The sequence below is a fragment of the Columba livia genome, chromosome 9, assembly GCF_036013475.1.
Source record: "Columba livia isolate bColLiv1 breed racing homer chromosome 9, bColLiv1.pat.W.v2, whole genome shotgun sequence".
Lineage (NCBI taxonomy): Eukaryota > Metazoa > Chordata > Aves > Columbiformes > Columbidae > Columba > Columba livia.
The window spans coordinates 7,912,772-7,938,082 of record NC_088610.1 but is presented as its reverse complement, the minus strand read 5'-3'; the positions used below and the strand labels follow the sequence as shown (position 1 = coordinate 7,938,082).

The 25,311-nt window shown below is 39.1% G+C and overlaps 2 protein-coding genes across 12 annotated transcripts in view; one reads left to right on the top strand and one right to left on the bottom strand.

Moving 5' to 3' along the window:
• Positions 1 to 20,649, bottom strand: part of OPA1 (OPA1 mitochondrial dynamin like GTPase) — a 54,159-nt gene extending 33,510 nt beyond the window's left edge. Inside the window, exons 1-14 of one of the 6 annotated variants that reach the window (XM_065073652.1) lie at positions 20,509 to 20,573; positions 16,518 to 16,836; positions 16,126 to 16,222; positions 14,934 to 15,041; positions 13,664 to 13,717; positions 12,979 to 13,046; positions 8,219 to 8,329; positions 4,847 to 4,900; positions 3,269 to 3,373; positions 2,271 to 2,357; positions 1,316 to 1,429; positions 915 to 995; positions 419 to 493; positions 23 to 94 (exon numbers count right to left, since the gene is read on the bottom strand). In XM_065073652.1, coding sequence (XP_064929724.1) covers positions 23 to 94; positions 419 to 493; positions 915 to 995; positions 1,316 to 1,429; positions 2,271 to 2,357; positions 3,269 to 3,373; positions 4,847 to 4,900; positions 8,219 to 8,329; positions 12,979 to 13,046; positions 13,664 to 13,717; positions 14,934 to 15,041; positions 16,126 to 16,201 — 1,005 coding nt within the window. In that variant the 5' untranslated portion in view covers positions 16,202 to 16,222; positions 16,518 to 16,836; positions 20,509 to 20,573. Of the gene's footprint in view, positions 1 to 22; positions 95 to 418; positions 494 to 914; positions 996 to 1,315; positions 1,430 to 2,270; positions 2,358 to 3,268; positions 3,374 to 4,846; positions 4,901 to 8,218; positions 8,330 to 12,978; positions 13,047 to 13,663; positions 13,718 to 14,933; positions 15,042 to 16,125; positions 16,223 to 16,517; positions 16,837 to 20,034; positions 20,232 to 20,508 lie in introns of those variants that run through there. The other 5 variants (XM_065073651.1, XM_065073649.1, XM_065073648.1 and 2 more) reach the window with 5 other exon arrangements.
• LOC102091932 (probable cation-transporting ATPase 13A4) overlaps positions 20,445 to 25,311 on the top strand; it is a 44,874-nt gene continuing 40,007 nt past the window's right edge. For 3 of the 6 annotated variants that reach the window (XM_065073646.1, XM_065073644.1, XM_065073647.1), the window contains exons 1-2: positions 22,040 to 22,191; positions 23,606 to 23,748. In XM_065073646.1, coding sequence (XP_064929718.1) covers positions 23,680 to 23,748 — 69 coding nt within the window. In that variant the 5' untranslated portion in view covers positions 22,040 to 22,191; positions 23,606 to 23,679. Of the gene's footprint in view, positions 20,645 to 21,833; positions 22,192 to 23,605; positions 23,910 to 25,311 lie in introns of those variants that run through there. The other 3 variants (XM_065073645.1, XM_065073642.1, XM_065073643.1) reach the window with 2 other exon arrangements.

Here is a 25,311-nt window from a genome sequence, read left to right as displayed (position 1 = left end):
TTTTAATTTATTGTATACTTACACTAATGACTCCAGGTAAATCAACCAATACCATTCTCTGCAAACCGGGACCTTTCACACTTAAGGAGATGGTCTGTGAAGTAAAATTGAAATTAAGGTTTATACACACACATACTTTGTAATTACATACACAAAGACACCTATAAAATGATACAAATGCAAATTTACACACACATATGATATAAACCAGCAACAGCCTGTAATTTTAAATAGGAAGTCCAATTTTATATACACTTAATTGTGATATAGAAGTGATTTTAACAGTCCAAATACACTTTGGATTGTGCAAAATATTAAATATACACAAACTGGATACACCACAGTTTCCCATTTGAAGGATACTTACAAAAGATACACATGCAGAGATGTTTGCCACTAAATCTTTGACAAGTCTTACCTCAGTGCTAACAGTGCACCCTTCCTTCACACTGTTTCTCATTCTGATTTCTATTTCATTTCTCAAAGCTGCAAGCTGTTTTGAGAGAAGCAAAATATCAAATATAAAGCTCCTCACAATAATGACAGAAGAAAAATCACCAACATAAGTAAAAAAGTTTACTTAGGGATTAAGATCTTTATTTATAACTAGTAGCTATCCCAAATGCACATTGAATAACTAAAGCTGGTAAATGGGGCACTAAATGACAGATTACCGGCAGAACCCTGCAAAATCCAAAAGATGTCTTGGCACAAGAGCTCCTTCTACATTGTATCCACTTCAGTGCCAGTCAAGAACCACATTAAGAGATAATTTAATAACTAGTATAGTGCCTTGCCCCACTAAACATATTTCCCTCTAATTAAACAGGGGCTAACCGCTCACAAAGACATTGAATTTTTCAGATAATTCATAAAAGTCACATCAACTTCCAGTCACTTCTTAGTATACTCACATCCTCTTCCTTGGTCAGATCAAACTCCCGAGAGCTGTCTTTGAATAAAGCCACATGGTGGGGCCCTTCACTAAGGGTTACCTAAACGGTAAAAGCCTTATATGAGAAAACATGGTAAATCTAACACTGAGAAACATGAGAAGTACATCACATATGTACACTTCCCACTGCAAACATACAACTACATGTAATGGTTATTTAACACAGGATTACTTATAGTAGGAACTACTACTACTCTGATAGTATATATGGATCATACATAGGCTTGCAGAAGTTTTGTCACTGACTACAACTCACTTAAGAGGCCATTTTATAAATTAATGTTCCTGCGTATGTCAATTAATTGTATAATCAGAGGGAGAACACTATGGCAATGCTGATTCAGAGATTGTATTTCTTACCTTAACAGGGGAACGCGTCATCATCTCCCCCGACCCTCGAGGAAATATCCGGGCTTGGGCAATCATTTCTAACACGCTGGTTTTTCCTGCACTTTGATCTCCAACCACCACCACCTTAAGTGAAAGTTTAAACAACCATTGGCTTTCAGCTGGACATTTTGGAAGCTTAGACAACACTGTCTGTATTATGTTTGACAGTAAATGCACTGGTTTCAATATGAAATCCTTGAAGAAATACTAACTTTTAATCATGCAAGAAAAATGACTTGTGCTTAAGGCAGCACAGTCACAAAGCACCCTATGGGCCACCTAACAAAGGGAGGAAGGTTTTGCTGTTCTCGTGGCAGGAAGTTCTCTCCTTGTACAAAATCCTTTCAGGAGGTGAAACACTGAAGACTACTCATGTGGTCAATGTTGCTTCTGCCTGGAGAAGGCTGAGTTCTGATGTCGTTGCTGTCACCTCCCCATCTTACTGGCTTCCTACTGGAGTCACCAGTGCTATGGGTGGTTGCGTGAGCAGGAATCACTCCCGGCTCTCCCCTACACCAGCACTCGGGCTCCCCAAGCCTTCTCCAACAGCAGCACTGCTGTGGGGAGTAGCTGGGGCACCTTCTCAGCTCCACTGCTCCACACCGGGAAACAACAGTCGTTTTACAATGCGGAAAAGGCGAGGGTGCCCTGACTGAAACCATTTAAAATGAAAGGCTGAGCACAGCAGCAACATCTGGATCTAGATAAGCTTTTATCTAGAGCCAAGGTAGACTTACCATAATGACAATGGTTGTTCTCAAAATTCTCATGTTGCCTTTAAAATGGAGAACATGTCTTAAACAAAAATCCTGGAGTTACAAGGAAATAGCCCAGCACTAGCTCTGGATTATTCTGGAATATAATTAAACGTTCTGTACAATTTTAAGACTTTTCACTGAAAACCCTGTATTTTTTACCTACTTACTCGAGGTAGGTGATCTTGAGTGTTATAACTGGCATCATAATCAGACAGAATGTCAAGGACTTCAGAATACATATCAATCAACGATTTCTACAAAAAAAAAAAAAAGCAGAGAGTGAAAACACAGCCAATTAGCAGAACAAAGACTGGGTTTCATACTATTTCATCTGTATATTCTGTAAAATCGTCTGTAAAAATGTACTTACTCTCTCCTGATGATTTGAAACCTAAACTGTCTATAACACAGCACAGACCTCTGTTTTATGAAGTACAATACCAAGTTTTGTGCATGAAAATACTACAGCTGGAGATGTATCTTGCTGAAGGAGCAAAATGAGAGCTCTTATGTACAGCACAAGAGAACAGTGCTCAAACTTCAGAGTTTCCAAGTTAAGAAGATGAATTCAGTTTCTTCCACTAAACATCTAGATGAGAGCTCCTCATCTTTCAGTTCCCAGAGGAAAGAGGAAGATCCATACTGGTCAACAAGTGACACAGCAAGAGGCAGAAAATGTCCATTTTTAGAACACTCAGGATGCTGGCAGACAAAAGCAAAAGCATACTTAGTTCCTTCTCCATGGATTTTTACAGGGTGGTTAAAAGATGTTTGATGATCCTGTAACTACATCCCTACCACAGCTAGTGAGACCCATGACAAAGCACTAAGGTATCAGACTGTGTGTATAAGAAAAGCTGGAAGCATATTTATTAGCAAATACAGCGAAGCTACATCAAAAACCACAACTCACATTTCCCACTTAGGTAAATTATTTAATTAGACCTAGTAAGCTCTCTGTGCTCTTCAACTGAAGACATTTCTAAAAGATATATAGTCAAAAAATAAGGGACGTATAGAAGTCTCATCAAGTAAAAAAATTAGTATGGATATCTTATAACAAATGTTAGAAGTTCATATATAAATCAACAAATACAATTTAGAATAGCATCACAGAAAATATGGCATAATTTTATTTCTATGCTGATTTGTAACACATAAGTACCTTTAACTTCCTCTGATGAATTCCCTTGTCATCTCTTTGCAGTACCAATTTTCTTAATTCTTTGTTCTCCTTCTCTAATCGCTCAAGCATTCGTTGGTATTTGAGCTACAAAACAGTGGTACAAATATAGTCTTTTAATTACAGGAAGAGTACACTCACATGAGCAAAGCTTTACCTATGAAAAACATGCTATCTTTTAGGTAAGTCTTTCAAAAATACAGAAATACTTGTGATCAACACAATGCTACCAAAGAAGACTGTTAGATTTTTTTTTTTTGCTGCAACACAACACTTTTACTTCCAAACTTTCAGTAAGACCACAATGTCAAACTTGGGGATATTCAAATATGTCCCTAAGCATCTTAAACAAGCATCATTTGCAAAGAAGCTACACATACACAGTCAGACAGTTGGGAACTGGCTGCTCAGTCCTGTTTAGGAGATTATGAAGATGAAGACATGAATACAATTTTGATACCTAGTCTGAAAACTGTTTACTATGATGCGGAAATGTATTTGGTCTCTGTGTGCTTTTAAGAACAAATTTAATCTAAATTTCAAGCTATTATAAAAAACAGTAAGTAAAAAATGCTTTCAAAACTAGCAAATACATAAAGAGTTTACAAAACCCCATATCAAAACAATGCGGCTGAGCCAAAGAGCCAATCAATTTAGAAGCCTATGTATTCAATGAAAGATTAATTGTACATTAACTTAAGTAGGCAAGCAAACCAAAGTAACGACTAGTATGACTAATACCATAGAATACCAGGTTGGAAGGGACCACAAGGATCATCTGGTCCAACCTTCCCTAGACAAGATGGCCCAGCACCCTGCACCAATATGCATCAACCCTGAAAAAAGCCTAGCTTACAAATAACTGCCTCACTAATTACAGAGAGCAAAACTTCGTTGCAATGAGACTCAGTGAAGTTCAAGGCAATTAATTAGACAGAAGGGAGTCCCACCTTATACCACATTTGCACTCCCCATATCCAATATGATGTCTGTTTTTCCTCTTGGACATCTCACTTAAAGCTTCTTTAGTTTACTAGAAAGGACATTTCCTAGATTAAGGATTAACACATAACTCCTTAATAAGTAAACTAAATTTCTTTTCTGCAACAAATGTGCCATTTAAACACACAAGATATCACAGATATATTTAGTTGCATTAAAGTTATAAAACAGAACTGTAGAATGTTAGGAGTAAAGTTAACTTGCATAACAAGTTACAAACTTTAATATCAACACTATACTTACGTAACACTCTTGGACTAACTTTACACTTCAGGAAAATATAGCATTGAAGGCAAGCAAGGTATTTTGGGAAGCACGATTACACATCTGCCCTATTCTTACACTCCCCTCTTGCATTCTGTCAGGCAATGTCAGAGAAAGAACAGACTGGACTGACCTCTGGTCTGTGCCAACAGTCAACTCTGTACTGATAAACTCAAAGACTGAAAAAAGTGCTGCATTTTTACCAAATAGATTTCAGGTGTGCTTTTGTCTAGTAAATTTAAGTCTGCTGCACATAAATCTCTACTTGAGACATCAGTAACTTAGAAAAGTTACCTGAGTGCGTAACAGTTCTTCTTGAAGTTGATCAATCTTCTCTTTGTCAGAAACCTACAAAGAAAAATAATCATGGCTACTAACACATTGTGTAGTTCATCCACTGCAAATAATCAAATCACAAACTGAAAGCTTCATTCCTCATAAGAAAATTGACTTTACATGCATTTTAAAGCAAGTAAAATTCTTCAATTAGCATCTGAGATTTAATGCATATGGCAAGTTCCACCTGCAACAGGAGGTTCACATAAAAACACATTTGAATTCCAGGGCATGCAAATGCAAAAATTAACCCTTCAAGACTTAGTACTAGGAAAGTGATATTAATACTATGCTTAGGGAATAGCAAACTCTGTGTGGAGCTCAGAATTTTCAGGCCACTGCCCTAAATGTAATTTTAGTGGTCAGACTCTCAGGATCTCACATGTTCATTTCCTGAATTAGCATGATCTTAATAGGATACAATCACTAAAACATCTGCTTATTACAGAAACTACTTTCAGGTGAGTATTTCTGGATCTTCAAGAGGATTCTTATTTCATATTTGTTTTCCAGAACTGTAAGTCTAAACATGCATGCACAAATTAATGAAGTGTAGTCAGGAGAGTCTCGAATGGTTACTTTAAAATTATTTAAAGTATATTAAAAACTGGAAAAATTAGGATATTATAATACAAAACACTTTGAAGTTCAAGGCATAAATGTAATGAGATCAGGCAACTAGAACCATTCTTAGTCAAATATTCTTAAAATAGTTCATCAAGATGTAATAACAGTTGTTCAAATTCCCTTTTTAATAACACAAAGACAAAAGCATAAATGTTGCAATACAAATTCATATGATGCAAATATTTACAAACAACAAAATCTAACGGTTGACTGATGAAATATTAAATTTAGAAAAAATATAATTGAAACAATTACTGAAAGATATAGGTAAAAGCTTCGATATTTAACTAAAGTTCATATAATAAAGCTCATGTGACATTTACAACTCAGGTTAGCTGTGTATCAGAAAAAGCATATTATCTAACATGCAGAAGAAAGCTGTCATTTAGACACAAATCAATTTAGTTACTTTAATTTCACACCGGTTGTTACAGATTAAACAAGAAAAAAAAATCACAGTTACTGATATTATTCATATATTAAACTTCTAACATACAGGATTGTGCCTGCACTTATAGAGAGCAATCCAAGCTGACACTTCCATCTCTATCCAATTACATTCTTATTCATGAACAGCAATGCTGTAAATTGACTTCATTTCTGTTCATTAATTCAGCGATAGCAAAAGTGCATCAGAAACAGGGTTAGTTTAGCACACGGACAACTGGATGCGTGCATCTACAAGGTGGTATGTGTAAATAAACATTTACTTACACACACACTTTAAACACCTTGGAGACATAGGGGAAAGTAAAAATAGAAGGGCAATGAGAATTCTGTGGTGAGTTGGAAGAAGCAAGAAAGAGGAAAGAAAAGGAAAACAACGTGTTGCTGCGTGCTGCAGATTTTCAAAGCAGTTAACGTTTTCCCACTCTCTGCTCTTGAACAAGATGTTCCTGAAAGTACTTCAGGGGCCTTGGTACATCTTTGAGGACTTGGAGGTAGAACCACACGAGCACTGTCTTTTATGTACATACACTAATGTTAAACACAGTGAGCAAAAATATTGCACGCAGCTACATGTTGCAAGATACGAAGCAAAGAATAATCCAGCACTAGGTGACTAATTCTAACAAGGACAATTAGGTAAGTTATGTAAAAAAATAACAAACAGGTCTAGACTCATGTACATGTTTCAGCATTAGGTTCAGCTGTGCTTTGAATGTTTGGCTGCAGTTAGTACACAAAGTATTTTGAACATATAATTCATAGTGTTACTAAAAATTTTGAAGTTGCCAATGCAATCTAAAACTATCATGACAATCTGAAGTACTAACAGTCACATATGACTAATGGTCACAGAATGTCAGGGATTGGAAGGGACCTCGAAAGATCACCCAGTCCAATCCCCCTGCTGGAGCAGAAACATCCAGATGAGGTTACACAGGAAGGTGTCCAGGCGGGTCTTGAATGCCTCCAGAGAAGGAGACTCCACAACCTCCCTGGGCAGCCTGTTCCAGTGTCTGTTACCCTCACTGAGAAGTTTCTTCTCAAATTTAAGTGGAACGTCTTGTGTTCCGGTTTGAACCCATTACCCCTTGTCCTATCATTGGTTGTCACCAAGAAGAGCCCAGGTCCATTCTCATGACACTCACCCTTCGTATATTTGTAAACATTAATGAGGTCACCCCTCAGTTTTCTCTTCTCCAAGCTAAAGAGCCCCAGCTCCCTCGGCCTTTCCTCCTAAGGGAGGTGCTCCACTCCCTTAATCATCTTTGTTTTCCTGCGCTGGACTCTCTCCAGCAGTTCCCTGTCCTTCTGGAACTGAGGGGCCCAGAACTGGACACAATATTCCAGGTGTGGTCTCACCAGGGCAGAGGAGAGGGGCAGGAGAACCTCTCTCGACCTACTAACCACCCCACTTCTAATACACCCCAGGTACCATTGGCCTTCCTGGCCACAAGGGCACAGTGTTGGCTCATGCTCATCCTGCTGTCCACCAAGACCCCCAGGTCCCGTTCCCCTACCCTGCTCTCTAACAGGTCATTCCCCAACTTATACTGGAACCTGGGGTTGTTCCTACCCAGATGCAAGACTCTACACTTGCCCTTGTTATATTTCATTAAATTTTTCCCCGTCCAACTCTCCAGCCTGTCCAGGTCTCACTGGATGGCAGCACAGCCTCTGGCGTGTCAGCCACTCCTCCCAGCTTGGTGTCATCAGCAAACTTGTTGATAGTACACTCTTTTCCCTCGTCCAAATCATTGATGAATATATTGAATAATATAGGCACCAGCAGTATTTAGTTATCTGTGCAAGATTCTTTCTAAGGAGTTGCTGTCATTTTCAGATTTGTAACAGTATAAAGTAGGAAAACATGTTCCCAGAGATATGTGATGTGTGATGGCTACAGTCTTACAAGAGAGAGCTACAGTAAAAAAGCAACAGTAGAGAAAACAGACTAGACATTCACTCACATACTTCCCTTGAATGAATTTTTAACATATGAAGTTTAAATAATATTTTTATAGAGGCAGAGAACATACAATTTCAAAGCAACACAAAGTACTCATTTGACTTTTAACACCATGCTTTAAACACAACTTGGTTAAACTGCAACAGGATTATACACCTGTAGCGAAGTTGGCTTTAATAATTATTTGGGCCCATGATTTAACTAGTTAGATTTTTCTAGCTCTAATACAGAAGGCTGAAGTATTTGATTAGTGCGAATACAGTACATATTGTCCTTTAAGCCATCACCTTTCGCTTCTGCTGGGAAGAGCCCATGTTATACTGGCCAGCGGCTCTGCGCGTTTCCTCTTCATGTTGCTGGATTTGTTGTTGTAACAGAATGAGTTCACCAAGCAGGCCCTGCCACGAGTTTATAATAAAAAGGAGAGGAAAAATTGGGGGTGTAAGGAGGACAAAGTTAAAGCAAAGGGCATGACAAAGACAGATGAAAAACAGGTACGAATGGGTCAGTTCAAACAAAAGTGAAATTTCATTAGCAACGTCTCTTGCTAGCTGCGAGTGGATATAGCCAGCAAAACCATGCATTTTGCAAATCCAGGTAGAATAAAACAATAAACATTTAGCAACATTTTATAATGACATTAAACTTTAACTAAGCATCTAATCTTAAAAAAAACCAATTCAGCTGTCTTGGCTTTAAAATATTCTCGATAGTTTCAGGATTTCATTTCAATTATTCATACCTGAACTTCTTAAGTATCAGCAATCTTTCACAACTTCACCACGCACATTTTTAAAGAGAGTATTTTGGAGATTCTCCACGAAGTTGTGCACAACAGCTAAGAGGCTCAACTTGGTCAGTAGCAGTAAAGTTTCCATTTTGTTGTTATTCTCAGCAACAGTTTATAGAAAGATGATTTTGCCTGCTACTTGACTTTCCAAGTAGGAGAAGCAAAACAGTTTCCAGAGCATAAAGAAAGAAAAACTCTCCCCTCCACTCCTGTAACACACCACAGTTTTAAATCACACTGTCATTGTTCTTCCTGATCACTTCAAAATCCCTTCAACTTGATGCTTATTCCTTTACTTATTCAGCAGTTCCACAAAGCTTAGTTCTCTTCTCCCTCCACTCAAACGTTCTTGCAGTGGCTGTCTGTCAAAATTGGTTTAGAGGTATCATGCCAGCCACTACTGGAACTTTATCTACAATTTATTTCAGAGAATGTAGACACAAGTATTAATAAACTATTTAAATATTACGTCTTCTAAGAAAATGCTCAGTGAAAGCAAAGGTTTCAAAAATGCACTACGGAAATCAAAACAAACCCTGAAAGAGAACTTTGGTGTAAGAATTCAAGACAACTACCATCAAGTTACACATTGGTTGCACAAAATACAAACACAGGCATGTACACATAAGGATAAACAACATGGGAGAGAATGGATAAAAGGAGAGACAATCAAATGACCCAATATAAACATTCGTTAAGCAGAGATTTGTATAACATTTCATCAATACAAAAATCTTCACATTCGTATTTTATTGAACCATTTAAAAATGTAATAAATTTCTGTATTGCCAGAAAAGCAAATGCCTTAGAACTGGGCCAAAAAATGAGGCAAACCAAAATATTTCATTTCTATACAGCAGCAAGGAGAGACGGCCTCATGGCTACACCTACTATTAGAGGAACAATAGTAATATTTTGCATTTCGCAAACAAGGAAACTCTCAATATGACCTGACACAGTCCCTTTAAAAATTATGCTATAGCTCAATAAAAGAAAACGCACTGTAAGAAACCTGCTGCACAGTCCTTTAGCATTTAAACAGGCACTGTAACAAAATGTTTGAAGTCATCCAATCTATTCAATGTGCAATTACTTTCTAAGACATTTGGTCCATGTGAGACTTCATAGTAAAGTATGAAAAGCCCTTTTCAATGACAGTTACCCTATTTAATAAAATATTCAAGTAAAAAATACAGTGATTTAATAGTCTTCTCAATAACATTTGTATGTATCAGTAAATAATCTTATTTCCTTGATTTTCTGTTTCTTACTTTATAAGTTTGAATGAAAACAAACAAACTACATATATATTTATACATATATATTTCAAGAACCTCAAATAGCACAGAACTATACACAGGACACCCAGGCTTGTATGACCAGGACACAGAAATATTTACACCTCCCTGTCACTGGCCACCACCACTGTTTCCCCTTCCCCCTGCAACTCAATCATTCCAGTGTAAAACTGTATTTATTTTAAAGAATTTTATCTAGAAAAATCAATTAACAGGATTTTGAAAAACAAATTGTTTACAATCATTATATTGGGGTTTTTGTTTGTTTTAAGACAGACAATAATGCAAGATAATATTCTAAGAAGGTAACACTGCTATTTGAAGTGCAAGCCTGAACTAGCCCTAGAAATACAACAGTTTACTACACTATAGCTTTTATAACTATCTTCACAGTATCACAGTATGTTTGGGATTGGAAGGGACCTCAAAAGATCATCTAGTCCAATCCCCCTGCTGGAGCAGGAACACCTACGTGAGGTCGCACAGGAACATGTCCAGGCGGGTTTTGAATGTCTCCAGAGAAGGAGACTCCACAACCTCCCTGGGCAGCCTGTTCCAGTGTCTGTCACCCTCACTGAGAAGAAGTTTTTTCTCAAATTTAAGTGGAACCTCTTGTGTTCCAGCTTGATCCCATTACCCCTTGTCCTATCATTGTTGGCCACCGAGAAGAGCCTGGCTCCATCCTCATGGCACTCACCCTTTATATATTTATAAACATTAATGAGGTCCCCCCTTAGTCTCCTCTTCTCCAAACTAAAGAGCCCCAGCTCCCTCAGCCTTTCTTCATAAGGGAGGTGCTCCACTCCCTTAATCATCTTTGTTGCCCTATGCTGGACCCTCTCCAGCAGTTCCCTGTCCTTCTTGAACTGAGGGGCCCAGAACTGGACACAATATTCCAGATGTGGTCTCACCAGGGCGGAGTAGAGGGGAAGGAGGACCTCTCTCGACCTACTAGCCACCCCCCTTCTAATACACCCCAGGATGCCATTGGCCTTCCTGGCCACAAGGGCACAGTTCTTCTCTCCTCTTTCTCCAAGAACAAAATTACTTATTTAATCCAAGTAGAAACACTTAAACTCCGTTATTTAAATTACTTATCTGAACACTCTAGTAATTTTAATTTCATTCTCTCTGTAAAAAAAATGGTATCTTTAGTATTAAATGAGAGATTATGAGAAACGCATTAGCTGGCAAGAAGCAGCACAGCCTGATCTTGTGTTTGGGACAACATTTGCTCTCACAGTTGTATTGCAAACTAAATGGTTTCTCATTCTACAGGCAGTTTTGAGAGACCCATCTAAGGACAATGTCCAATAACAGCTCTACAGAACATTCCTCCAAATGAGGAATTCCTGGACTCCGTCACCAGTTACTCATTTTTTCACAAAGAAACAAAGAAAATCAGCTCCTCAGACACATTTAATACCATGCTACAGCACTTTATGCATCCAAACATTGTATTGATTGGCAGTGGAAAGCATTGGATGAAGAAAAGGCCATCTAACTCATTGTCTTGAAAAGAATCATTTTGTTTGCCAATAAACTAAGTGCTTATACTTTGTTAGGTATTCATATGTGCTTTGTTTGAAATATTACGTCTGAAATTGATCATACTAATTAGCAAACCAACAATTTCTAAGCCTGGCATATTGGATATAATTGGAGTAACAAATTAGTATGCCAGATTAAATTTTCTAAACCATACTGATTTCATAGGGGCTGCTATTTTCTGTATCACAGCAAGTTTTGTTGGTAACATTAAAATGCAGTTGTCACTGCATCCAAAAACCCTCAGAATAGTAAGTATTAGTGATATTACTGGTATTCAGTAAAAATCTCAGTTAGTTTAGTTATCAAAGACAATAAACTAAGATGGTCATTTCTTCACAAGTCAAAAATTAAGCATATTCTTATGTTTTAAACAGTGAAACCTGTGCTAAGCAATCACTCAAGAGAAAATAGTTTATAGACAGTTTACTAACAACATGAAAACAAAAAGCTGACTTTGTCACGTAGAAATCCATCACTGTTCCAAAGGGGATAAAAATTAATTGTAAAAAACAAGCTTTGTACAGGTTTCACTACATGTTGCCATGCAGAATTAATGTAGAATCAATGTATACATGCCTGCATATACAGAATCTTTTATGTAGAGGACCCAGTCATAGTTTAGACATATTCAGTTCAAAAAATAAATAGTTAATAATTTACAAATTCCCCTATATTTATAGTTTTCCATCCATTTTTAAAAAAGAGGTTTTTTAAATATACACAAGAAAAATGAAAAGCCTTTAGAAAATGAGAAACATTATGATTTAGAAATCTAATAGAAATAAGATCTACTGTTCACAAAAGCAAAAAAAATGAACTTCACTTCTTTACTTCAAGGAAAAAAATACTAAAGCTTTTAGTTGTCATAATACATGAACATTTTTTCCAGAAGATAATAACAAAGTTGTAACATATACTTCAGCTAAATAAAGTAAAAAGACAGACTGCTTTAAGACTTTGACATTTTTTAAGGCAGAAACCCTTAAGTAAGAATCACAACTGTGAACATGGCAAGAGAAATGAGGCTGCAAGCAGAAATGCCTAAAAATAATTACAAAAGCCTAAATCAACTTCAGTAATAAGTGATAAGCTCAAGTGCCACTGAGATGTCCTGAAAAAATGCAAATGCACACAAAATACCTAAAAATCACATTCTTAGTACAAACCAGATTACTTAAGAATGCAATTCCTAAAGATTTTTATGATTGCCTTGTATTTTCCTTATACCAGAATGTTTATTATTATTGTACTGTTTATATATTAAAACCAACAAGGAATACTCAAGTCACTTTCAATGATAAAATCTAGTCAAGCTGCTTCAAATAAACACCTGCAACTCGCTATTGAAGCACTTTAGAAAAAATTTCCTGCTGTCAAGACATTTTTAGTTTTGCAAGAGACTAATTACCTTCTTGTACTGTTTATCATTGTCATATGCCTGGTCAGTAGCTCTGAATGCTGTTTCTCCTGGAGGACCTAGGACATAATTACAGAAACTCATCACAACATGCAAAAGGCACTTAAAAGTTCTTGAACTACAGCTAACATTAAAGTTTCAGCTCCTTTGAATTATTAATTAAATAATCCTTGAAGTTCCTATCAAGAAAATCCGCCTTAAGAAAACGAAAAAGAAATTCAGTTTAAAACTCATCTGAATGTTTTATATCTAATTTGTGACTCAAATGAGTTGTATCACAAGGGAGCAGGCAGCTCCAATTCGACTATCAAAAGTTATGAAAATATTTTAAAACTAATTATTTCGATAAACATGAAAATATAATACAAATTCCACTTGTATTATTGCAACAAGAAAAAAAATCTTCCCTATTGTAATTATATAGGTTTCCAAAAATGCCTGAAATAACAAGTACCTGCTAAGGACTGTGGTAGAGAAATAACAACTATTTATCTATTCGTTCTCACAGGGGAAGATCAAAGCATTTTTAAAATAGTTGGAAATTATTTGTAATTCAATATTAAATTGCTGTAAATACTTGTGCTAACATCCATATTCACTCCTCTTAGTACAGAAGTGTTTTAAGGGTTTGCTTTAAAGAGGCAGATTAAGGGCAGTAAAAAGGGCTTTTACACACCTAACAACAGAAGTAGATCAGAAGCTCCTATGACTTCACTAAACAAATTGTAACCTGTGAAAAATCAGCAGAAGAGGGGAAATAAAAATTATAAATACAAATCAAAATGCAAAACAAAGATGAGGGATCTTTGTCTCATTTGGAGGACCACATAATCATAAATGGCAGCTATGCCTGTGAGAGTATGACAACAAATAATAGGTGACATCTCACAATACCACTCGATAACACCACAATTTTAAACAGCCAAAATTTTTAACAGCCAAAATACATAGGAGATTATAATCTACTTGTCACTCTGTTGGACTTGATCCCTACTTAGGTGCTTGCTGAGGTTCCAAGACTAATACATTAGTTCCACCATTGATGGTATTTAAAGAAAATGAAGTTGCACTTATGCACACTGATACGAAAATATTTTTAAACACACTTAAAGCAATAACTATAACACCTCACAGATATGATCTTTCATGAACATAAATTTATGTGGTTTGACAACTATTAAGGTATATAATAGGAATCATCACAAGGACGACTGAGTGAAATTTTGAGCTGTGCTCAGAAGCAAGTCAGATATAAGGACCGAATCAATCATTTTTACTTTTAAAAAGCCCACCAATCAGAAATATCTTATTTAGGTCTCCCAAAATCTGAAAACCATTAAGCCTACTACTACCTGGACATACCGAATTCACAAACTATCCTGTCTTTTGTGAAGGATTTAGAACTCCTACCTACTCCTTTGAAATGCAGCGGCTGCCTAAGCTAAATCTTCAAGCAAGTCCTTGTGCAGCTGTGTCCAGATGGAAAAATATCATTCAACCCAAAGGAACACCTTCATTACAAATCTTTTATTTTACATGCTTGCAACATTAAGAACCATAATGCTTAACAACGGTTTTCTGCTGTAACAGCTGTGGTACTGTTACTGTCCCATACCACTCTCATCTTCTCCAAATTTGAACTGGACAGGTCCAGCTCCTATGGCTCACTGAAGCAATCTAGCTTTCACTCTGTTTAGAAATGTACAAGAATTCTAGTTTTCTATTCAATTTTACATTTTGGTTCTCTGTACTTGCTACCCAAATTCTTGCTTTTAAAAATACATTATACTTACCTGTGCCCATTAGAGTTTCAGATGAGATACTCAATGAAAATGCATGCATTTTCAGGATCCGCTTTCTTTTAGCATCTAAGGACATTTTTGTAACCTCATCTTGCAATAGCTTATGTTTTCAATATTAAAACCAAGCTGAAAAACTGTTCTCACCAGGAGAAAAAAATCCTTTCAGTGAAGTGAAGCTCTCTCCAATCTTGTCAAAGTCAGGCAGAAGTTTGGCAAGGTCATCTGCATCAGGAAGGGCTTTAAGAAGTTTTTCTGGGAAAAGAGTAAAACAGCTAATGAGCAAAAACTGCTTATGCTGTAAATCCTAACAGCTGGGTTGCAACATGTCTTTTTTTTTTTTTCTTTTTAATAAAGAATTAAAAGGTTTCTTTCCCCATGCACCTCCCCCCGTCAGTGTTGGGAAAGATTATAATATCTGAAAAACCAACTGCTTTTCTAGACTTTGAACTCCCTGATAAGTTGGTTGCCTCAGATACTTTACAATTCTCTAAAATGTATTGCTGCATTTCGCATTTCATACATTATTCTCAAATATTTGTAGAGGATGTTTTAAAATTACATGACACTAAGTAAGTGCATTTCTTGTACATGTTAAGAAAAGCTTATTTTCCAGTCACATAAGTCAGCCAATTGTGCAATCCTTCGAAATATTATTCGCTTTAGAGTACTATAGTGGTGAAATCTTCATAACATTTCAGAAAGACCACCTTACTACCCTGCGTATAAAAAGTAACTTAGTGCTTGGCTTTTAGGTTTCTAACTTTCATCTCAAAATATGCAAAAAACCTACAGTAACCAGAAGGTTCAGGAAAACAGAATCTATATTTTTCATTTTCTTCTGTATCTTCAAAATAATTTTCTAGGTAAGTAGGCTCACTATTCTGTATTTTCAGCTGGTCTTTTACTCATATCTTTTACTTATCTATTTATATTTGTATTTTACTTGTGCCATTTATACAGAAGGAAAGAACTTGCTGAATAATACTACCACTGCTTCTCCAAGTCCCCTTGATCACGCTGCAAGTCTCCTTTCAATAATGGGATTATATGGCCATATGAAAGGACAAGAACATTCCCAAAAGAAAGGATGAATTACGGAACATCGATGCTGAACGATGCTTAATTTCTTCCTACAAAACGATGTCTAATTTCTTCCTACAAAGACACTGATACAAATCGCTTCATAAGATACACATCAAACTCCAACAATACAAGTTCACTCAAATTACAGCTATAAAGATGCTCCTAGAGGGAGGCACTGAGGTCCTACACCCAAATGTTTAAGTTGTACGTATGCTGGTCTTTAGATAGAGTAGCATTTTAGCTTTTGTGATACCGAAGTCAATATGCTCATCAAGCTCCCAAATGAAGTCAGGAACAATCCACTTATATTCATCGAGATCTGGCATCATGTCCTTCCACTGATCATACGTCTAATACAAAAAGGAAAAAATACAGCAGAAATAGAAATTTATGTAGAAAAGCACAGAGCAATCTAGTGAAAAGTAATACCAACATATAAAATACAATAACCCACCATCTTTTAGATATGAATAATACTACTTGGATCTTCTAAAATCTATGCAAGTTCTCTAAACAATCTGTTTTCCATTTTCACTCATCTTTATTGTCATCCTGTAATGATACTCTGCAATTTTGGTGGATACAACAACAACTCTGGTTCCGAAACATATACTAGTAACAAAGACAAAATGCATAAAGTAGTACCTTCTTGACTGTATAACCACCACCTACAGCAGATCCTAAAACAAGATAGCGAAGTTTGAGAAGCCTTGATGCTAGTCTAGCTAGCCAAAAGTTCCTGTGGGACTGATATCCATATTTTACATCTAAAAGTTTTGTTTTACGTAGGGGTAGACGATTAAGAGAAGAAAACAGCTGAGTGGATATCCTTAATGGAGGTCTTTGAAATTTTGAACTTGGATAATAGGGATGATGTATACTTCGGGAAACAAGATGCAAGTTTTGAAGCGGTGATTTTCTTTTTACTCCATAGCTGCTGTTTGCTAGACTCCGGCAGATGACACTAAAAGAAAGAAATAAAAACTCTGAGTAATAGATTTCCTCAACACACCATTAACTCTATAACTTCTTTAGAAGCAATTCACATTACATTTTAGCTGGGTATGGATAAATCAGAGCACCACTCTGAATGTACAATTTCCAGCTATCATTGCTATGATATCAGGAAAACAAAAAGCTGTAAACAGCGTTAATGGGTGTAGCATTTCTAGTGATTACAGAAATAAAATGTTTAATACCATTTATGAAGTCTGTTATGAATTAAATTTAACTTGCACACTGGATTAAGGCAAGTAACATGTCTGCGATAAAACACAATTTGGCTGAACAGGAGTTAAGATTCCACAGAAGACTAAGATCAACTTGCAACATCAAAGAAAACTTGACAGTTTGGCTTATCCTGTAATTCAAAACAAAATTTTAGAGAACATTAAGCCTGTAGAGGATTTTCAGACTTCAAAAAACAATATACAGACAAAATCCCTTTGCAAAATACAGTTGTACTTTTCTGGCAAGGCGGATTCTCTTTTGGAGTTAAGTATCTACTTAATGATATCTTTCAGCTCCTTTCACTCTAACATTCTGCAGGTCTAGGATTACAGCGCTACTGGTTTGTCTTAGGTCATGCACAATCAAGATGAGTCCTGGACATGGCTGCACCACATTTGCTGAAGACTTCAATAAAATAATTCAGATTTATGCAAGAGTGAAAATTTCGGTCTGAAAGATTTGATGCTGAAAACAGAGCTCAGCCATGAAAAGCACAGGTTTAAACACAGGAACCTTATAAATCCTGCCTATACTCAAGCACATGCATAGGTTGCAATAAAGGTCCTTGGATAAAGGTCACTTGCAGTACTGGACGCTTCAACATTTTGAGGTAGCTTTGCTAGTTCAGGGAAAGATAACAGCTCTGGAAAGTGAATTTATTCTGTCACTTTTAGTCTCGTCTCACTGTCGTATCAGAATGGTTACTATTACATCATTTACTGGATGCAAAATATGAGTGAAGTTACGGTTCTTGAAATTAATAATTGTTCCTTGATGTGTCTTTCAAGGTTTTCAATATTATCAAGTGTATTTACTTACAAAGGGGACAAATACAAAAAAGAAAGCACTTCACACTATTGAGAAGGCAAATTATTCACCCTGTAATCCTAAATCATTTAAGATTAACAGATCTTTAAGAGAATAAGTGAATCATATAAAAGGGAAAATATTACAGCATTTTTGATAACATGCTCCATGATCTCCATAGTTCTTTGTATTGAGATTTACCACATTGTAGAGATGACATTGTCTATGGCAGGCATATTCTTAAGGTCCAAAGTGGAAGACTTTTTAATAAAAACCACTTTTGAGTCAGAAATTGAGCATTTGGAAGATAAATGAAAAATCAGAATTATGTGAACTGAGACATTTTCCTGTCTCAGAAGACCAATTCAACCGACTACGTTTAGAAATTTCCTTTAGTGTAATGGAAATCTTAAAAAAAGGGAACTCCACCAACCATTACGAAAATCCTCATTTGTAAAAGTCACTATGATTTTGAAGGGTATCCCCTCTTGTTGCTACATTTCTTTAAACTACCTCAAAGGCTGTGCCTTTGCAATAACAAACTTAGTATCTACAAAGTGCATAACAAGCAGGAGCAGAATAATCCCTAAAACAGAGACAAGTTTCTTCTCTTTGACCTGAAATTACAAAAGGGTCAGAAACTACCCGCATATAGCACCAATGCGAAAGTGGCTGCATAACAAGAAAAAAATGAAAGTTCCCCCACACTAGAAATGTCTAATTCCTGCTTTTGAAAGCAGTTTTTTTAAGTCAGGGTGTGGTAAGCCTGATGACTGGGCCATTATTTATTTTGTTTTGCGGTCACTACCACTACACAGACATTTCATACTTTTCAGCAGAGATCAAGTGGAGGTACTATATACTATGGCAGGCACTTCTTGTTATTAGTCTTCAGCAAGATTAAAGGCACTTTTAAAAACGATATAATTCCATTCTCTGTGATCGCTCTTTTAAAATACAGCATCTTTTATAGCATTCACCCTGCACAACTAAACTGAAGAAAAGCTGAGTTCCAGTAAGTTCAAGGCAAGAACTTGATCAACAATTGCCTTTTAAGTGCTATGTATATTTCAAACCCTACCTGCTGTAATTGTATATTTTGTATATATTGTGTATATTGAAATGTTTGTATAATTGTATATACTGAAATGTTATATTTCATTAAAAAATATATCACATAATTCCATCAAAACTTCCATTTTCTTCTTCCTTTTCTCCTTCCACTGCTAAAAATTAATAATGAGTGATGACCAAAAAACCACCATAAGATCTTGACTGGAAAGCACAGTTAGGCTGAAAAGGATCCCAAAGCAATGCTAGGAAATTATGTATTTCATTACTTCCAAATTTAAAGCCTCTGGAAAGCCACTTTGAATAGCAATAAAAATTAGGCTTTCAGACATGAGTAGCTCTGCCACTAGAATCTGCCTGATTACAAGCCTGCAACTCGATCACTCTTGCATCAAACTGAGGTTATAGATACCTTGTAAAACAAGAAGAAATGGCCTGTTACTAGTGATAACCAAAGACTCCACCTGGAAGTCATACCCAAAATTTTACACATATTGCTCCAGTTTAAATGTCCAAAAAATCCCCACCTCAGCTGGGAGAAATCTTTTGTATGATAGCTCATATAGACTTTCAATAGCTATGACTGCAAAGCATTCTTTCAAATGTAACCAGAAAAAAAGCACTTGGCAACGCTTATTTTCCTACTGCTGCTCCTGAATCTGCCAGGGAACACTGTGTGGTTACGAGCCATTCAGTTTCACTGCTCCTGTTTGGGATTGCGTAGGAGAACAGTGGAAAAAAGGAACATAGAGGAGCTGCCGGGGAGGGTCCGGGCCTGGACACAAAGGTGCCGGAATCCCTGGGGTGGGAACGTGGGAGGCACCGCTGCTTTCCACATCCCATAAAGGTGCCTGGGGGGCTGAAGGATGGGACGGGTAATAATTTTAAGACCCGGCACGGGTATTCAAACCGACACGGCGTTCGGGGCAGAGGCCCCGAGGTCGGAAGAGGCGGGACAGGCTGGCAGCCCCGCCGGCCTCTCGCCCCGCACAGCCGCCGCGCCCCAGGGCCCGCAGCGCCCGCCCTGACCCCTGTCCCGGCCCGCCCCGCTCACCAAGCCGCCGCCGCCCGCGTCCGCCACATCGTTAAGGGCCGGGAGGGGCCCGGAGGAGCCGCACGCACCGCGGCCGCCCGCGGGGGCTCCGCCGCCGCTCCTGGCGCCCCGGGCTGCCGCGGGCAAGGGCAGCTGGAGCCGCCGCAGGCTGACAGAGTTGCCGCCGCTTCCGGGCACCGCCGTCCGGCGCGACCGGCCCGGCTGGAAACCGCGCCGCCCCGCACGAAGGTTCCGGTGCGCGGCGGCGGCGGGGGAAGGTTTTGAAGGGACACCGCTGGGGGTGCCCCGGGCAGGAGGAGCGGGGAGGCGGAGGGTGACGGCTGCTCCGTGCTGCGGGCTTGTGTTTCCCCTCACACCCCAGCGGCGGCAGCGCCGTGGCCTCAGCTTCTCGTCCCTGTCCCGGCGCAGGGCACCCCCGGCACCGCCTGGGCTCACCCCTGCGGTCGGGCCCAGTCCCGGGTGGACTGTGCTTACCCCAAGGCCTTCCACGCCGCTTAAATAAGATTCCCAGATGAGTTCGCAGCTATTGTCGCGCTGGAGAAGCGGGTGGAATGTGTGGCAGCGCTGCCTTGAGAGCTGGGAAACACAAAGCGTGTCCACATGGGCCGCTGTGAGTACTCGGGGGTTTTGGTGCAGGACCCCACGGGAGCGGGAGGCAGAGGAGGGACCGGGGGGCTCAGCACATCTGCCCGTCTGCCCTCAGACAGAATCACTTGCAGTTGTGTCATTTCTGGGAGGCGCACGCCCCATCTGTCAGTAAACACCACAGGCACCACATTCTGTGATGGTATTCTTAATAATGAATAAACATACTGGTTACAGATCCTGCATGGCTGGATCCTGACACACAGTCAGTGCATAAATCCACCTGCACGAACTGGGGGCCCTGTTTACAATGCCAGCGCTTGCTGACATTAGCAGAAAGTTTTCCCTCATGCCCAATTTTACACTTTCTTGCAGCAAGTTAGCGCTATCTGCAGCGGACATGGAGAATATGATTTTCTCCCTATGTGCAAATTTATATGTTTGGAAACTCTTGTCAGAACTCCTCTCCATCTCCTTTTCTTTAGATTAAGCAACCCTAAGTCCCTCTTCCATATTTTCTGACTCCTGTCTCTGTGCTGCCCCGTGGACTGTCCTGCATTGGTTCCCAGCTGCTTTTCTGTAATATGCCCAGAACTGAGTCTCATGTGCTGAGCAAAACAGAAAGATTTGGGGTGTTTTGCAGGCCAGGCTTCTGTTTATAAAGTGGGATTTTTTCAGAGCAAAATAAGTTGCACAAGGACGACATAATACATACATGTATTTTCAGGACCGAGATAAAAATTGTAGGGATGAGGTGAGGCACGTTTCTGTGTCTTGCTCGCTTTTAGATCTATTTATTGATTTATATTTAAATTTAAGGGACTATATTTGTTTTAATTTTTACCTTTGCTTTTGTATTTTTGAATTTGACTAGTTATTTTTATGATTTATATATTTTAAGGCTTTTAAAAAAGACTGATGATACTCCATAAGACAGGATATAAATAACTTTTTATTTATAAACTAACATGTAATTGTTACTTTGACCAGTAGAGGGCATCATATAACTGAAGCTTCTAATATAGGCTGCTTTAGAGATGTTTTCTCCAGGAGAAAGTGAACCTGCTTAAGGAAACTAACAAATTCCACCATGTTCATTGGTTCTGGATTATCAGAATATTATGACAGGTTGCTGAACTATAGAAATGATAAATGTTTTACACCTTTAATCTTTTTTTCTCTTTTTTTTTCTTTTTTTTTTTTTCTTTTTTTAGTGGCAAAGATATCAATCTCTCTAATAACAATGGTCTGTAGGAGCAGAAATTTTCAATAGGAGCTGGACTAAGCCCATGAATAGTGAACGGTTTGGATGAGCCTTGATTCCTCCCTGGAGACCTGGGTTTGGTGGGATGCTCTGCATGCAGCTCATCTCCCTGCCCTGTGAAAGGGCAGCCAAGGACCCCTACTGCACCTCAGTCTTCTACAGACACTAGAAAGAGCAAGGCTGACGTTTGGAGAAATGGCAAAAGCTGACCAGGCAGAAAAAGCATGTGTGGCACTCCTGTTTTCCACGCCTGGAACCTCCCAAAATAATGAGTCATTTCACAGAATCATCAGGCTGTTTTGGACAAGGTACCTTTGCAGTTGTTTCCTGTCTTTTATAGCTTCCAGATAGCACTGCTCAGTTTTCCTATAGAATCAGGTTTATCAGAAACGGACTTTTTTTGCATTCTTTTTAATTTTTCATTGAAAATTGTGATTCTAATGTAATAACTGGAGTTCCTGTTACTGGATCTCTGAAGGACAAAATGAGAAGCTGAGTGACTCAAAGCTAGCCTCAGAGTTGGAGCGAAGGGAAGGAAGGGGTGACACTGAAGCTGGGGTACAGAGAGGAGCTTGTTCCCCCTTGATCTTGTCACAACAAATCACCCCTAACACAGCTTAGCACAGTTATATCCGATCCTGTCCAGCCTCTGGTCTGGGTTCCTTTTGGAAGCGTTCCAGGTGTCAAGACCAAACAGCTCTAGCTGCAGCACAAGCTGCTTGTCACCAGCATTTTACAAACATGTCTGTCCCTGTGCTGTGCATTCGGGCACGTCTGGTTTGCAGGTCTGTGCCTGGCTCACGTTATTAACAATGGACAACTTTTCTTGTATTGATTGACCTCGCTTCCTCATTTGTCTGTTCACCGTTTTTCTCCTGTTTCTGTTTCTCTGAGCCCATGCCACATGGAAGTAAAATGCTGGTGAGTAGGAACTAACTTGGCATTTCTTGAATTGTTTCAGTCACCCTTGAAAACAATGTTTCTTTAGCATATTTGCTGGAAGAACAGGTTTGCCCCTCTTGGCCTCATTCCTAAAATATTTGGTGTGTAACTTCTTGAAAATTAGCAAAGGACAAGGAAATAGTAATGAGAATGAGAATGAATCATAAGACTAATAAACAAATGCAGCCTGTCAGTAACAAGGAGGTGATAAAACCCCCAGTGCTGTTTTTCTGCCAGCTTCCTTTTAGCCTTGATTTGGAGGTCGGAGACATTTGTATCCAGCTCACTGACCTGAGTGGGGAACTCCACTTCCCCCCAGGAGTGAGTAAATAACCTCAGTGACATTTCTCAAAGCTGTATGGTGAGGTCAGAAGACGTTCTGTGATGGTATTCTTAATAATGAATAAAAATACCGGTTACAGATCCTGCATGGCTGGATTCTGACACACAGCCAGGGCATAAATCCACCTGCACAAACTGGGGCCCCTGTTTCCAATGCCAGAGCTTGGATTTTTCTCTGAGGCATATGTGGGGATCACAGCTGGACACTCAGTTCAGGCTGGTTGCTAAGAGTGTTAACAACAGCAATGCCTATTTTCCTTCTTATTTGGGAACAATCCTGGTCTCCAGTGATTCCATAATCTCTTGAAGAAAAATATTCCCCTCTTGCCGTCCCCTGAAAGTTGTATGCTAACAGCACTTGCTTGCACCTGTCAGAGTTATGACTCGGAGTCATATTGTGGCAAACATTTGTGAGACCTAACTTTTTCTTTCTTGCAGTGCCTTTGAGTGAATTTTGCATATAGCCTCACAGTCGCCAAACTCCAACAGCAGAATGAAGGGAGGAGGGATGAATGTTACCTGCTTGCCCCACAGAGAGGGAGGAGCTTCAGTTTTCAAACATCAGCAGAGTTATAAGCAAGGTGTGTACTTAAAGCACTTCCTCAATGTGGAAGTTCAAGCTCACAAGGCTGAAGACCTGTCCTGAGGGTGCTCTAGAAAGTCTCCAGAGGGTCATTTCATGGGGGAAAATCCTGCCAAGAACCATTATGCGCAGCTTAACCAGGGAGAAGAGAATGAGATGGTGAGTCGTATCTCTGTCTAGGTCTTTCTCAACTTGAAGCAGCAGATGGCACATGTTCTGCAATAAAATGCTATAGTCTGTAATTTAGTTTTGGATGGTGGAGGTGTTCCCGTAGCAGAAACATACAGTTAGAATGGGATATAATTTTTTTTTTTAGCAGAAAGAAAATGAAGTTGTATGTATCCACTGGATTTAATTGGTTGTCCCCCCAACAGGGAATGGTTCGACAGATTATATTGATGTGGCATTATAAGTCGAGGTGGAAGTGGTCTTATACGAGCTTGAGGGATGGGCCAGAGTGGTGCTGCTAATTTGACAGCTGAATCTCTAGGGTCTGCCACAGTTAGAGGAGGACTGGGAGCTATGGCTTTCTCTGGAACATAAAAACATGTGTTATGTTTGCATAAATTATTAGCAAATGCAGTCTGTTGAACTGGCAACGCTATTCCAGCCTGAGCACGTGTATGAAGCTGGATTGCTAAATACAGAATTACCATATTTCTTTCCAGAGTTTCTCAGAGGGCAGGATGTTTACTTGTATTCCATAACATGTAGAAATAAGACCCATGTTTACATGAAGTATCTGTTCTACTTCATGGTGCTTCTCTTAACTAGTAAGCCCAGTGCACAACTGTAGTAAATTCAGTGCTTCTTACCTGCTTTGGCGTTACTGTGTGTTACAGATCAGCTATTCATCGCATATGCATTCTCTCCATCTAACAGGTTCTGCTGGTGATGCAGTTGTACAGCAACAGTTCTCGTGCATGTCTGGTAGATGCAGTGCTGCTCAAAATTGCTGTTCTGCAGAGCCACTGTAGCTCTGCTGCGAGTTTGCGTAGGATTTCTATGAGTGAAACAGTCACTTAGAAGCTGACATGACTCTTCACTTCTAGAAATCCTGAAGATATCTTCAAAATCTGAGAATTCTGTTTTAGTGAAAAAGAGCATCATGGAAAAATGCGAACATTTGCTATCCCTGGATACACAGATTCTCAGCCTGCTCTCTGCCATCCAGGGGAGGGGAGATGTCATATTTTGTGTAATACAAACCTGGATAACCTGGGCTGTGCGGGGAATGCAGTGCGGAGTCGTCCAGCAGCACAACCTGAGTGCTGCAGGGAGCACAGGGCTCTGGCTCTGCGGGTGAAAGCTGCTGAGCTTGGGGCAGCACAGAACCCGGTGACTCTGCTGCCGAGTTCCCGAACCTGCTTGGCAGCTCCTGGCTGTAGCCCCAGTGCTGATGGGCCCCTGCTCCCCAGCTCCAACGGCTCCTGGTTTTGTGTCTGTGCTTCTCCCTGTTCCCATCCCTCTAGGGCAGGGGTGTCAGACTCATTTTCACTGGGGTCCACATCAGCCTCACGGTTGCCTTCAAAGGGCCAAATGTAATTTGAGGATTGTACAC